The sequence below is a fragment of the Centroberyx affinis genome, unplaced genomic scaffold, assembly GCF_046629955.1.
Source record: "Centroberyx affinis isolate AG114_WGS23_722 - 3 ecotype Tasmania unplaced genomic scaffold, CSIRO-AGI_Caff_v1 ptg004204l_1, whole genome shotgun sequence".
Taxonomy (NCBI): Eukaryota; Metazoa; Chordata; class Actinopteri; order Beryciformes; family Berycidae; genus Centroberyx; species Centroberyx affinis.
Window position 1 is genome coordinate 798,892 of NW_027281952.1, and position 14,661 is coordinate 813,552.

The window sequence follows — 14,661 nt, forward strand, 5'->3', positions numbered from 1 at the left end:
ATACTGTATGTATAAAGTACTAAACAACAGAACAGGCAATCTTTCATAGTGAAATGTGTAGGGTGAGCTGCCAAGTGAAGTCAAAATCAGTAGTCTTCTTGTGACTTGTGAATAGCAGACACCAAAAATTCAACAGAATATCATTGAACTAAATGTGAATTTTATTGGCTGCAGGGAAACACATATATGCTACATTTGTTTGCACATATTATCATCACTGTGTCAGTGTTTTGTTTTGTTTTTTAATTCTTGGTATTTTTGTATTTATTTCTATAAAACTATAAAACAAATCCTAATTTTGGCTATGTTTTTCAGAACTACAGATAATAATAAAGGGAATATTTTAGCCTGGGGTACCTCATGCTTGGGGTAGTTTGTCAGTAAAACAGTGCGCTGAGAGATTTAGGAGGTTATGTTGAAACCAGCAAAACTATGGATGGTATCAATGGCATGAGGGGAAACAGCAGGGCTTGTCATAGCTTGTTCTTAAAAGCACAGGCAGCAAGCAAAGGAACTGACTTCAGTTCTACAATCACAGCCTGCACTTTGACTTTAGACAGCCAAGTAAACCCTCTGTCACAGGCCTCAGAAGGACTTTCCCCAAACCCACTCACCATTTGTTTATACAAATACATGTTGGCCATGCAACTGGCCCTATCTCTTTCACAATATTTTTCTCATAACAATTTCTAAATCAATTTATTTATTGATTTAGGCCACATTTACATAGGTCTTTTGTTCATATTTAACAAGGGTAGGTGTGTAAAATGTAATTTCCCCTCATATTTCCCCTATACACAGCAGTGTCTGTTTAACTCAGAGAATATAAATTGCAACACTATGCCAGTGTTTATATAAGTCCACACCCATCAGAGTTAATTTAACACTCGAGATAGTTTTGAACAGCCGCCCCAGAGCCATATCAGCTCTGTGAGTGAGGAAACAACTCTCCAATCAACACTTGTCAGATAATTGTGACTGAAAAATCAACACTTATTAACACTGGAAACGTTGCTGTGAGGTTAACAAGGCAGATGCTTTGACAGATTTGAGTTAACAAGGAGGCTAAAAAGGTATGGGGGCAGATGGAGTGAGAAGGTCACTGCCATAATTCCTCAGACCAGCTGGGAAAACCTGGCCAGGGAAAGTGAATATGTAACGCTCTCCCCTCCCTCATCAAATACTGTGAAGATGCCCTTGAGCAAGGCAAACCCAAACTGCATAATAACAACCTGCCTCTACAGTAATAACCTCTTAAAGCTGCAAAATGGGTTCAAGAAGTGAATGTGACTGAACATTTCAAACTGTGCATCCATATGAGCATAGCTACAAATGTAAAGCCAATACGGCACTTTGTTTTCCTGCCTCTTCCCCCTGAACTTCACGCATTTGGAGGTGTGTGGCCCTTCCCTCCCGGAAGCGCGCCCCTGATGCTGCGTTAAAGCCCACTCACCCTAATGCTGACAATGCGCTGGGGGTAAGCCAGGCCTGAAAGGGAAGTGCTGAGAGCCACAAGCGCAGCAATGGGCCGGTGACTGCGATACTATTGTCCTGCCAAGGCTAAGCTGTACATGAAAAGGAAAGCAGAGACTTCATCTCCCCCCATTCAGTAATAACCTATCCTCAAATTGCCTGTGTACTATGCGGAAGGGCAGCAGGCCAACTCTGCTATTTAGCCTCAAAGGCAATTGTTTGATGATTATTCCACATTTTAATTCTTGTTAAAATGTAGTGTAAGTGTAAAAATTAGGGGTGTAAAAATTAGGGGACAGAAAACGTCCAAACTATTCAAATATTGTCACTTTAAGAAAATTGAGTGTAGTATCTCAAGGCATGTGTGCAGGCACCTGCTTCCCCTCCCTGTTAATTCACATCTACGGTTTCCTCTCAGTGAGGAATTGCCCTTCAGGCCCTCATATTGTTTTACACTGTCTTTTTTGAAGAAAACAGCATGGACTGATCACATGAACTGATCGCTTCATGGCTGAATGTGAGCATTTTTGACTTTCAGAAGGTCATATAAGGCAGTGGTTCTCAACGTGGGGTCCGGGGACCACGTTGAGACCTTGAGGTCCTTGAGTGGGTTCCAGGGGGTCCCCAGCAAATTGATGAATTGTGAAACAAAGTTAAAACAATTAGAGAATGTAGAAGAATGACTGTTTTGATCATAGTTTCACTGTTATCTCTCTACCTACAATACAGATAATCATGGAATTTTGGACAAAATCATATCTAACAATAAAAATATTCTCAGATTTAGGTCCGAGATACCAAATCTCATCAAATGGGGTCCATAGCCCAAATGTGGACTAAATGAGGGGTCCTTGATATGAAAAAGGCTGAGAATCACTGATATAAGGTCCTTATATAGGCCTACCTAAAGTGCTCTAAAGCCCAAACCACTCAAAGTGCAACACACAAGTGTAGGTCATCAGTCATCACTGTAATGTTGCAATGTAACCTTGCAGTGATTGCAGATGCAAATAACAAGCTGGCCAACTTGTGGTAAGCTTTACATCAGGGCTTCATATGTTAACCAGCCCCATCAGCTGTGTATAATAGGCCTGATGATACAAACTGGTAGTCAGGTGTAACCTGCCCTGATGTGACATCAGCACTCACAGCTTGCATGGCAGGCTTGTCAAACCGGTGTTGGAGCCGCAGGAGTGCTGACACCATTCAGGTTGCCTAAAGAAACCCACCTGTCTCGCCGCCCTGGCAGGGTGTGTTGCTCTGTCTCTGCTCTACGCTGCTCAAGTTGAAGTTCAGCAACCCCCAAAACCCAGGTTTTCAATCTGAACTGCGCACATGGAGAGAAGGATCAACCTTGGATGAAGTTGTGGATAAACTGAACCGAGAGACAACTTGACTGACGCTGCGATAAGCAAGAAAAAAAAAGATCTAGTGATAATGGAAACGAATGGGATCGAAAAGAAACACGGTAGGACATTTAACATTTGTTTTTAATGATCAAATGATGTTGCGTTTTTTAATGTTTTGCTGGATGTTAGCTATAGCCTACTATTTGTATTTTCTCAATATTACACTGCAAAACCATCTTACATTTGTAATTTGAATTGAATTTCAGTGACTTTCGACTCAGGATTTATCTATCGTTTTTAACAGTTTCCGTTAAAAGCCTTGCTAAAAGTGTGAATTAACTTTCTTCTGCGCCACATAGTCTGGCCGAATAAGATTAGCTGTACGTGTTTTGAATTTTATTTTGCTCTGCCAAAAGGTGTGGCACCTTTTTCATCCAGTCTAGTTCCACCTCTCTGCAAACAACCTGAAACAAAAGAGTTGCCAAACCAAAACAGTGCGCACGGCCTCATCCTCAGAAGCCCGCTTTTAACTAGAGCTAGCCTACTCAGAAATGTTGAAAATGGTACAAACCTGTTTTTATAGCTCACATTCTCTCCGGTTCTCCTGTTTTCCTGTTTACTGCCTCAGGGATTTAGTAACATAACACATAACACCACAATTTCAAATAAGATATGGCCCCTCACCTACCACACTGCCTTTAGTTTCCAATTCTACTGTTACTCCATGCAAACTCATGATACAAATTGAGGGTAAACATATTTTCAATTAACCCAGAATTCAAGGTGTGATAATTTATAACATGCCTATCAGTAGTGAAAGCTTTCTAAAATGATTAGTCAGTGTGGCCAGGTTGGTTCAATGAATCACAGCACTTGAACTTTTCTGGACGCGGAGTTTGGCTGCTAAATTCATAATTTTTTTTAGTGGCTGACAGAACTACAGTGATTTCTCTGTAAAAGTCAGGCCGTACCACGATGTCGCCTCTAGGCGGAGCCCTTAATGCAACTCTCACTATTTCAGGACACTGAACACCAGGTGCAGGGGAATTTATAGCTCACAAATATATCAATTAAATGTATTTATTTACCTTTGCAAGATGGCGACAGGGAGCCTGCGTAACATCTGGCCAGGGACTACAGATGAAAATTAACCTTTTGGCTAACTCTGGCACATTTACATTCTGAGAAAAGTTTATTAATGTGCATAAACCAAATAAAATAAATACATTTTAAATGATTAAATAGAATCGCCTGTTTTAGAAAACGTATCGCGTTTGTTTCAGGCCGTGTCGTTAAACCGTTAAACTTGGTAAAAGCCGTGTTATCCAGCCTGAATGGCTCTCGGGCTGCAGCTGTGCGCATTGCAAAACGTTGTGGTCTTCCGACTTCTTGCAACCAGCTGGCTGCCAAGAAGGAGTGTATAGTATACAGACATGAAGTTAGTGAACTTTGAGTAGGCTGGTCCACGCCCTGCTAGACACAGGTCGGTCCAGACGCCTTGGGAGTACAGTCTGGTCGTGTTTTTAGCACCCGAGGGCACTATGCACTGTCTGCAGAGACAACCGAAACGCAGCAGGTCGGAGGAATTACTCCGCTATGCGAGATCCAAGAAGGCGACACGTATGAACGCGAAGCTCATAGGTAGGCCGCACTATTTCTCCAGCGACAGACATTTCAATGGAATATATTAGCAGATGTGGTGGTGGCCAAAGGTCATAACCAGGGCCAGACTACACGTTTACTTGTCTCAGTGTAAAGTAGAAAAGTATGAAACTTTGCTTGGAAGGGGGTTTAAATCAGCCTGGCTGTAGTTGCCTGTTGTGCACTGAATGTACAAAATATTAGGGACACTTACTCTTCTACACTGATGAGGTGAGTCCATGTAAAATATATTATCTCTTATTAATTTACCTTATTAAATCTGTACCAAAATGAGGAGATGAAGAGAAGCAGACGAGAAGGATGTTTAAGCTTTTAAAAAACTATATGGTTTGTACAGAAAGGGCTCCAACTCAATATGCCCCTCATGTTTTGTACATTCAGAAAAGACAAACCTTTCTAACCCGTTTTTGCCCTCTTCCTCAGGTCTGGAGGGAGATGCAGACCTCCAGTTCCTCCTGGAGGGGGGAGACCTTCTCAAGGTCCGTTCTCAGTCCTGGAAGAAGACTCGCTACTACAGACTCCAGGAGGACTGCAGGACCATGTGGCACGAGTCGAAAAAAACCTTCAAGTCCAACCAGACCTGTGAGTGCCGTCCCAGCATCCCGCCTACATGTGTGTGAGACCGTCCACCAAAACCCTTGCCCGTCTCTTTCTGGTGCTGTGGTGGATAAAGGTCTTGCATCTCTGTCTGTGCCATCTCCTCTGCTACAGCATGGAAATAATAGTGATGCCACACTTATACACACAATTATTAACAAACTACATCCAATCATAGTGCTGTAATAGGAGGTTATTTTTTCCTTAAAGGCCTTGGTGTTATCATGATGGCATCAGCAGTGATATGTGTTGTAGGTGTGGCTGTAGAGAAATCAAATAATTGGATTTGATATGGATTGAGTCAACATCGAGAAGTAAACGTAACCTTTCAACTCGCAAAGGAGTTGTCCATATTTGTTTTTTATTATTTTATATTATGGGTGGATAGGCGGTTTAAAGTGCTCCTCCTGGTTATGATCTCATCTTGGATTAGATCTTAGGGTTGATATACCTTTCATACCAAGTGTGTGTGAATCCAGTGAGAGTCTGATCGTTTTAGTGTAGTGGTGACTTTATTGCTCTCACTGTTGCCAGAGAGCAATGACTGTGTGATAACATGCAAGCTTTAAAGCTGCAGCAGGCAGTTTTACATGGTAGCGACTCCAAACGGCAACGAGAGATAACTGTTGGAACAATTTGGTCTTCAATACCCACAAGTCCCGTAAGGTGAGGTCAGTAAACTGCACACAACGCGCTCATGTTTACCAACCCAGCCGGTCTGTGATGCTTTACGCCAAAGAAAACCAAAGGAATGAGAGAGGAAAATATCTGATGTCAGTGAGTTCAGCTTTCTCTGGACGGTGCGCTGCTCACTGCTGTTTAGGAGACAGTTTGTGTTTCAACAACACCAGATACCAACACCAGAATTTCATTTGGGCAAATAGGACAAATCTACAGCATCTCAGTTAGTGGGGATGGGACGTTCTTCTCTGTTACAGCCCCACTTTGTGGTTTAGCCTGATGAGAGGGGTGGATTTTTACATAAAACTCTTACCTGCTTGCATCTACTGCAGCTTTAAGAAAAGCAGTTTGTCATAGATTTGCGTGCTTTTGTCATTGTTTCTTTTCTTTTTTGTTTGCGGTAGTAGTAATTGTAGTACCTCAGCAATCCCACAGTAGGAAATTCCTTTAATAATGAAACGCCACAAGTGATACTGTATTTCACATTCATTCTCCCGTCTCCCAGTCTCCCTCAACGACGTCGCCTCAGTGCGAATGGGCCGCCAGTCGGAGGGCCTGAGGAAAAACACAGAGGACAAGGTGGAGGGCCGCTGCTTCTCCATCGTCTTCAAGGGCCGCCGGAAGAACCTGGACCTGATCGCCAGCTCCGAGGAGGAGGCCAAGCAGTGGGTCACCAGCCTGCAGAAAATCATCTCCAACATGAGCAACCTCAGCCACCAGCAGAAGACAGAGCAGTATCCTTGTCGTGACAGTGGAGATTATACACATGACTGTTTTGTAATAATTCCACATATTGGTTGTTACACAGCCCAGTGACTGAATGTATAAGAATGCTGATCAGAGGTTCTACTGTCCCAAAACCTTTATCGAATGGGCTGTGGTGTAAATCGTATCTACTTGACATGAAAAAGTTTGGGAACTCCTCCTACATACTATGATTTTATTGGCTGTCTCTCCTCAACTGCCATTAGGGCCTATGTGGGATGAGAGGTTTCTTATTCTCAGTTGAACCCCTCCTTACATCATCAACACCTCAGCTGGATCTTCAACTGCATGAGGAAAGCAGACAAGAACAGCGACGACAAGCTGAGTCAGAAAGAGCTGCAGGACTTCCTGCGTCTTATCAACATGGAGGTGGACGACGACTACGCAGAGATGCTCTTCAAGGTGATGCCCTCAGAGCTTCATTAATAGTTGATTAACGTTAACAAATGCTTCCTAATTATGAAAATCACTAGTAGATGACATAAGGAGCTCTGAGCTCTTGATACCAACAATTTACAAACCGTGAGTAAACATATAAAATCTATTACGACAGTCAGCATTTACCGGTAAGTTCATCGTCATGGTAACCGCTTCCACGTTGAGAAACCGGTGCATCACAACTTCCTGTGGCAACTTTCTTTTTGCAACTCATTGACAAACCAATCCAACAAAATTGTAGTGGTTACCAGCACTAGATACATGATGTAATAACATTAAGCAAATGAGGTGATGACTGCCAAGGGATGACAGCAGATGAGGAGAAACTGAAGTTAAAACTCACCTTCATAATCGAAGAGGGAACTTTAGGTGAAGAACTTGTAGCCGTATAGTTTAGATCCAGGAGTCAATGAAAACAGGTCAGTCAATGCGGAAGCTCTTGCCATGACGATGTGAAAAGAGCCGGTTCTTATTCGACTGTATTTCCGGCATACAGCAATGTGACAAATCCAAATCTGGCCTACTGGCCGGGGAGGAGATTGAACATTTCTACGACCTGTTGACCCATCGAGAGGAGATCGACGTGATCTACGGGGAGTACGCTAAAACTACCGGCTTCATGAGCGCCGACAACCTGGTGGAGTTCCTGTGCAGCGAACAGAGAGAAAAAGCCACACTGGCTGATGCACACAAACTCATTGAGAAGTATGAGCCTGATGAAAAAGGTGAGAACTTGATTTGAAATCAAACCCAAATTATTAGTTTGTGTGACAATATATGTTGCTATTTGTGAGAATAATGACCACAAGCATATGAACTAGTAACATGAATATACTTCATAGACAGTGCAGTGTAACACATTGGAGTACTTGGAGTTCTTTTTTGGTGCACTAGTAATTTAAAGTGTTCAGTTCTTGTAATCAGTTATTAGTTACTCTTTAAAATTAGAATGTTGTTATGTTTCTCTCATATTGTTTCATTTTGTTAGCAGCATGTTGTCTTGATTCTACCTTTTTTTTTTATTTGTGCTATTTGAAAAAAAAGTATACTTGATATAAATGCAATTGGTTTACTGTTTTAAAAACGGCAATAGTCTTGCACTGCATTTTAAAGCAATGATGGAAAACACACTTGGCAGAACAAGCTAAATTAATATGGCTTGTTTCTGAAGCGGGTAACACAAAAATACTCTAGAGAGTTACTTTTAATAAAGAGTAACTTTGTAATGTAGCTACTTACTTTTTAAGGTAAATTATTAAGAAAAGAAACTTAATTGCTTCTAAAAGTATCTTCCCCCAACAGTGTCCATAGGTAAATAACTGGACCACTTTACTGTTGTTCTTTCACAAAACTCCTCCAGTCTTCTGTTGTCATCACCTTCACATCAGCCTCCTTCTGTCTGTATTTTCAGCCAAGGAGAAGAAGCTTCTTTCCAAAGACGGCTTCCTGAAGTACCTGCACCAGCCGGAGGGCTTGATCCTGAAGCCAGAGCACAAGGAGTTGCACCAGGACATGAGCCAGCCCCTCAACCACTACTTCATCTCCTCCTCGCACAACACCTACCTCATGGAGGATCAGCTCAAAGGGCCCAGCAGCACAGAGGCTTACGTCAGGTAACCGCTCCCATCCGAGGAACCTTTAATCAACGTGTTCAGAGGTGTCGAATCATTTAATCTGCTGTAAACGTAATGTGCTGAAAACGTAAGCGCCGCACAACGTTCTGTCTCTCTGTCCCTATGGAAGAAGGCTAAGGGCTCTCAGGTTTCATCACAGCACCTGTCCCGAGGCAGTAGGAGTGTTGAACTCTTGTCGGTCTGTGTCAGGGTCATAAATTAATGGGGGCTCGGGGCAAAAATGGCCTTAAAGGTTCATAAAATGCCTGTGAAATAGCAAAAAATGCCCTGGATAATATTTAGGAGTACCCTTTTTCTGCATTTTACCCTGTTCACATTTTTTGTCAAAATCTATGTGTGAATGTGACTACTGGACTGAGCCACACTGGAGATGATTTGTTGGAATCTATGACATGACTGCATTCTGGCTGGGAAAATTGGAGCAAGCTTTGATCAGAAAACATCCGAGTATGAAGCCTGAAGCAGTAGAAAATGTTGACACCACGCAGCCAGCAGTAGAAGAAAATGCCGACCCCACACAAAGAAATAAAACAGCCATGGTAAAAATCTCTACAATCGAGTGGTGGAAGATGGACTGGTTGGGGACAGAGAAAAGGAAAACGGCACCATCTTCTTCTTTAAGGCCTGCTGCCAGTTTCCAGCAGTGGGAGAGAAGTGTGGGACATGTGATATAAAACACATTTTAGGGGGCAAAAAATACCCTCTGAAAAAAACAGTTTCTTTCTGGTCTAGGCTGTAGAAGCACTCAATTTTCATTTTATTTTGTTGGATTTTACTATGAATTGATTTTGTTGGATAAGGTAATGTTTATTTAATGGGCTACATGTGTATCTGATGTCCTGTCTTCTGTCAATCCTGAGCGTACTGAGACAAATTCCTAGCAACCTGGTTGATCATGGAGATAACCTCTTGAATCCTGCATGTTAATCATCGCTCGTGGCCCAAATGTACAGGTGCTAAAGACCATAACTTCAGGTCCCTTACTATGCAGTTCAACCAGCCAGTCAGTCATCCCACTTCTGACCCTCCTAGGGCCCTGCTGAAGGGTTGCCGCTGTGTGGAGCTGGACTGCTGGGACGGATCAGACGGGGAGCCGGAGATCTACCACGGCTACACGCTCACCTCCAAGATCCTCTTCAAAGACACCATCAAAGCCATCAAGGAGTATGCCTTTAAGGTGCGTTTTTAGATCGTATTAATGTGATACGGGCAGCATGGTGGCCTCACAGCAAGAAGGACCCAGATTTGATTCAACTCCGGTTTATGGACAGTCTCCCTGCTCACTGCGCCACCCTGCTGCCCAGTATAGTATCCAGGAACAATGAAGGTGGTGATTTTCTCTGTGTGACTGTCTTGTGTCTGGCCGTCCCCAGACGTCCGACTACCCAGTGATCCTCTCCCTGGAGAACCACTGCAGCGTAGAGCAGCAGAAAGTCATGGCCCACCACATGAACTCCATCCTGGGCAGTGCCCTCCTCACCACACCGCTGGGGGACAACATGCCCACAAACTTCCCATCGCCTGAGGTCAGTATCTACGCTATCTGTTCAGAAGATTTTGTTCTGTCCACGGTCTTTTGGAGAAACATGTTTTTGCCTCCTCTGACCCTGTTAAGCCAGAGAACTCTTTTATGGAAGATGGTTGTGATAAACTGTGTGTGTGTCCATGAACTGCCAGGAGCTGAAGGGGAGGTTCCTGATCAAAGGGAAGAGGTTGAACAAACTGGAAGCCAGCTTTGCTGCTGAGGCGTCAGCCGGTGATGAGACCGATGTGACGGAGGAGGAGGAGTCAAACGACGAAGACGACGAGGAGGAACAGAAGGAGGAAGTGAAGACTAAGGTGGGATGACATCAAGGGAGTGTAAGCAAATTAATTGACTTCAGAATTTTTTAGCATCAGCTGACATTTTGTTTTTACTTACACTTAACTTCCATTCTGCATGTAGAAGACAAAGAAGCTCAAACTAGCGAAGGAGCTGTCGGACATGGTCGTCTACTGTAAGAGCGTCCACTTCAATGGCTTTGAGGACGCCCAGCAAAACCTCAGCTTCTACGAGATGTCTTCCTTCAAGGAGGGCAAGGCCATGAGGCTGGCAGAGGAGTCGGGTGAGGAAGACCTTGGGCCGGATTCATAAAAGTGCTCTTAAGATAGATCTTAAGAAATTACCAACAAACACATTTTAGGAAGTTCTTAAGAAGGCTCTTAGGTGCAATTCCCCTAAACCTTCTTAGATTAGTCTCATCTCTTACGAACTTCTCTAAAAGAACTTGCAACCGCAATGTAAACAAAATGGGGATTTTCCTCCGTGGCTGTACTAGTACTTCCATCTAGAAAACAATTGTATAGGATGACTATTTATGGTTTACTTGAACAAGTAACTTACAGTATAGGACAAAAATTAATTTGGAGGCTTGCCTTTTCACAGCAACAATATTAAGACAAGTGGAAAGTCATGTAAGGTTTTCCTTAGGAAGCAAAATAAAAGTGAAGAAAATACTTAATTATTTTGATGAATATCAACTTTTCATTTTTCTTAGGAAAAAAAAATCTAGTGCTATTTTTTTGCTTAAGAAGGTTTTGTGAATCCAGCATCTTTGTCTGTGCATGAAGGGTTGCATCAGTCTCTAGTCTCTCATAATCTAATTTCCCATATTACCTCAACTCCTCCCTGTTTTAAAGGGACGTTGATAAGAAACAATTAAGCTGTTGCCCTCATGTGACAGTTTCAAGCATTATGGTACCTCACTTAGCAATCAGAATGAACTAATATCTTCTGATATGTGGCCAAATGAGCCAGCCTCCTGCCTGTAGTACTCTTGGTGACAGAGAATAAGTAAATTGCTTGAGCACAGTAGATGAGTCTCTTTTTCATCTGTTCTCCCCAGCTAATAGCTACATCCATCATAATATGGACAAGCTGAGCCGCATCTATCCAGCAGGCTCCAGGACCGACTCCTCCAACTACAACCCGGTGCCCCTGTGGAACGCTGGCTGCCAAATTGGTATGTAATCAAACACGACTGACGCAAGGAGGGAATTACAAACTCTCACATGTACAACACAATCTCTCAATATAGCAAACTCGAGTCGCTCATTTTATTCATCGCTGTCCCCACACCGTCTCATTCATCCCTTCCCAGTGGCCTTAAACTTCCAGACCTCCTGCACAAACATGGATGTGAACCAGGGCAGATTCCTGATTAACGGGAAGAGCGGTTACGTCCTGAAGCCGTCGTACCTAAGGGACAGAGCCAGCGAGTTCGACCCCATCACCCTGACTCGAGGAAACTGGCTGCAGCATAAGACGCTCCATATCATGGTCAGGCTTTCACCTTGAAGATGTGCATTACAGTTGTCCATAAGCATAAGTCTTGCTCTTTGGTAATGAGTTCAGACCCTCAAGCATCTTCTTCAGCTGACGTTATGTATCCGTCTGTCTCCAGGTTATATCGGCCCAGCAGCTCCCTAAAGTTAACAAGAAGAAATCCTCCATCGTGGACCCTCTGATCAAAGTGGAGGTGTCCGGAGTGCCAGCTGATGTCGCTGTGAAAGAGACAGATCCTGTTGAAAACAACGGTACCTCTCCTGACAAGACTTGTCTTTGACTTTATATGTACTGTAGTATACATACTTTAAACACCCTAAAACACTTTAATTCTGTAAAAAAAAAACAGCTATTACCGATGTACCTTGCATTCCTGTATCCATTTTGTGGTTTAGTGTTTTTCTTATTCCTGCGGACAATAGGCCAAATGTAACAACAGTGAGATATTTCAAGTGCTGCTACAATGGAGTTTAATAGGAGAACATTTTTCAGCTATTTAAAACATCAACGGTAAACGTCAGGTTTTGGTGTCAGTCTAAAAGAATCAAAGAGCGAGGGCTTCTTTCTAGACACCATTTTGCACCAAAGTACAACAATCATGCAACAATCATACAAGGAGAAATCCATCATAGAAGAGGCAGAGAGACCAATTTCTCCACTGACAATACCCTCAATAGACCAGAATGCATTGCAGCCACAGGACAAGTTGTGTTTTGAGTAAGTGATGTGACTTGCTTTTTCTCAACTGGAAAAACGCTTGCTCTTTTATCATTATCACTCTCTCCACCTACACATATAACCCGCAGCTGAATGCAGCAAGTCAAGGCACGATTTTGTTTGTGCACTTAGGAAATCACTAACAGGTAGACGAGGCAGGTTGAGGGATCACAAAATAGCTCTTGGAATCACAGATTAATGGCACATAACATACAAGACACATAGGAGCGGGTGGATTTCTCCTTTAATAGCTGTCTTTCCCTGTTCTAGGTTTTAACCCAGAATGGAATGTCAGCTTCCAGTTTGACGTGTACGTGCCAGACCTGGCACTGGTGCGCTTTGTCGTGGAAGACTATGACTCATCATCCGACAACGAGTTTGTCGGTCAATACACACTTCCATTCAACAGCTTACAAATGGGTGAGTTCAGCTATCGGCCTTGGACACAATCTTAGCAGTTTTTTCACTATAACGATGATAGTGTAAAATCAGTTTTGGTTTAGACTGTTTTTTTTTTGGTCTCACTTTATAAATGAAAAGAGACAAGAATCTCCTCTCTGGTGGAGCAGCATAGAGACCCGATTCACACGCTGCACAAAGAGTTCTTCATATCCTCTCGTTTTGTCTGTAACTGTAACCGCTGATCACTGACTGAAACCATTTGCCGCTCCCACGCAGGATACAGACACGTGCCTCTGCTCAACAAGAACGGAGACCTTCTGCCCTCGGCAGGACTCTTTGTACACGTCATGGTCCTTGATGCTTAGTGAGACGTCACCGCCTGGCGTGTCCCTCTGTGTCACAACAACACTACAGCCTCCAACACACAGCCAGACTTCTGTTTTTTAATCAGATTTTATATTCTTTTTTTTTAAATGCATAGGGCTGTCCAGCTTTAGCTCATGATGAACTTATGGGCTTAATTTTGATAAGAGGCAGATCACATGCTCCTCAAGGGACAGCAGTGCCAGTTTGAAACCAAAGATCCCCCATCTGCAGCTGGAATTTTGTTCTTTTGGGAAGTGGGTGCACACATACGTATACACTAGGTTTGCTATACTTCATAATGCTGCATATGAATCACATTACAGGGACTATACAAACTGTTTTCTAATGGGTTTGTATTAGTTGCACTAGCGTTGAACCATGTTCAGTTTGCAATGGCAGTGGATTTTTTTTTATATAGACTGCTCATGTCCCGCAGTTCTGGTCAGTACCTTTTTATTATCTGTCTATTTAAATCTTTTTATTCAAATTACCATTTTATGAATTCTGGATAAGCATAAGCCAACATAAAAAGAAGTATGTTCTCAGCTTTGTTTTCATCAGTGAGGTAAATGTATTCATCAATAAGGATTCACGTTCCATGTGATATCATCTGAGTAGGCTGCACTACTTCTTGATACAACTTTTTGTAAATCGAAAGTCTGATAAAAAAAAATTTAAACATGAACTTCTTTCTTGAGATTTATTTTGAGAAATCAGCATTATAACCCACACACCATTTCATGTTCAGTAGGGATGAACATGACCTTTGTGACTACAGTCAGATAAGACTTGTGAATAAGTGATAAGTGAATATGCAGTCCCGACTATGCTGCGTTCATGTCATATTGGATTTACCGTAAATGCGAGCTTCCGACTGGGAAAAAACATTTTCGTCAACTTCCTAATAGTAATTACAAGAAGTAGGACGTGGAAATGTTTTGTACGTCCAAGATCATAAATCAAAATTATCATTTATATTCACACTAATACAATTATCTCAACCTATGAAATGCAAGTGATATAGCAATAAATTCATAGCCTACATAAAATGATTGATGTGGGCGTTCCAAGTTAAACACCTGAACACTTCCAAGTTATAGCGACAAGGTTTCATCCTGTTCTTCCACTCTGTCTGATATGATGTGAATGCAGCAGAAGCCGGGGCCTGAATACTGCTGGGCAAATAGTAAATTTCCTCCTTTTTATGGATGCGTGGGTTTATGTGTTTTAGTCACTCAATCGCACACAATAG

The 14,661-nt window shown here is 42.5% G+C and overlaps 1 protein-coding gene across 6 annotated transcripts; it reads left to right on the top strand.

The window, feature by feature from the left end:
• The first annotated feature begins 2,679 nt into the window (after positions 1 to 2,679).
• LOC139664166 (1-phosphatidylinositol 4,5-bisphosphate phosphodiesterase delta-1-like) lies at positions 2,680 to 14,087 on the top strand. Of its 6 annotated transcripts, none has more exons than XM_071542900.1 (15): positions 2,680 to 2,941; positions 4,908 to 5,096; positions 6,268 to 6,496; positions 6,800 to 6,929; positions 7,462 to 7,690; positions 8,377 to 8,578; positions 9,632 to 9,776; positions 9,973 to 10,125; positions 10,277 to 10,438; positions 10,545 to 10,704; positions 11,485 to 11,601; positions 11,740 to 11,918; positions 12,043 to 12,175; positions 12,912 to 13,061; positions 13,320 to 14,087. In XM_071542900.1, exons 1-15 carry the CDS (start codon positions 2,911 to 2,913, stop codon positions 13,406 to 13,408), a joined length of 2,298 nt encoding a protein of 765 aa, XP_071399001.1. In that variant the 5' UTR covers positions 2,680 to 2,910; the 3' UTR covers positions 13,409 to 14,087. The 6 variants fall into 6 exon arrangements, with proteins under 6 accessions (XP_071399001.1, XP_071399005.1, XP_071399004.1 ...); XM_071542904.1 differs by having other exon boundaries at positions 4,908 to 5,066; positions 10,548 to 10,704; XM_071542903.1 differs by having other exon boundaries at positions 2,680 to 2,933; positions 4,897 to 5,066.
• The last annotated feature ends 574 nt before the right edge of the window (positions 14,088 to 14,661 follow it).

Coding starts and splice junctions, on each gene's coding strand:
- LOC139664166 (XM_071542899.1), top strand. CDS start 4,364: ATGCACTGTCTGCAGAGACAACCGAAACGCAGCAGGTCGGAGGAATTA. Junction 10,126..10,276: donor CAAACTTCCCATCGCCTGAG/GTCAGTATCTAC, acceptor ATGAACTGCCAG/GAGCTGAAGGGGAGGTTCCT. Junction 11,919..12,042: donor ATAAGACGCTCCATATCATG/GTCAGGCTTTCA, acceptor GTCTGTCTCCAG/GTTATATCGGCCCAGCAGCT.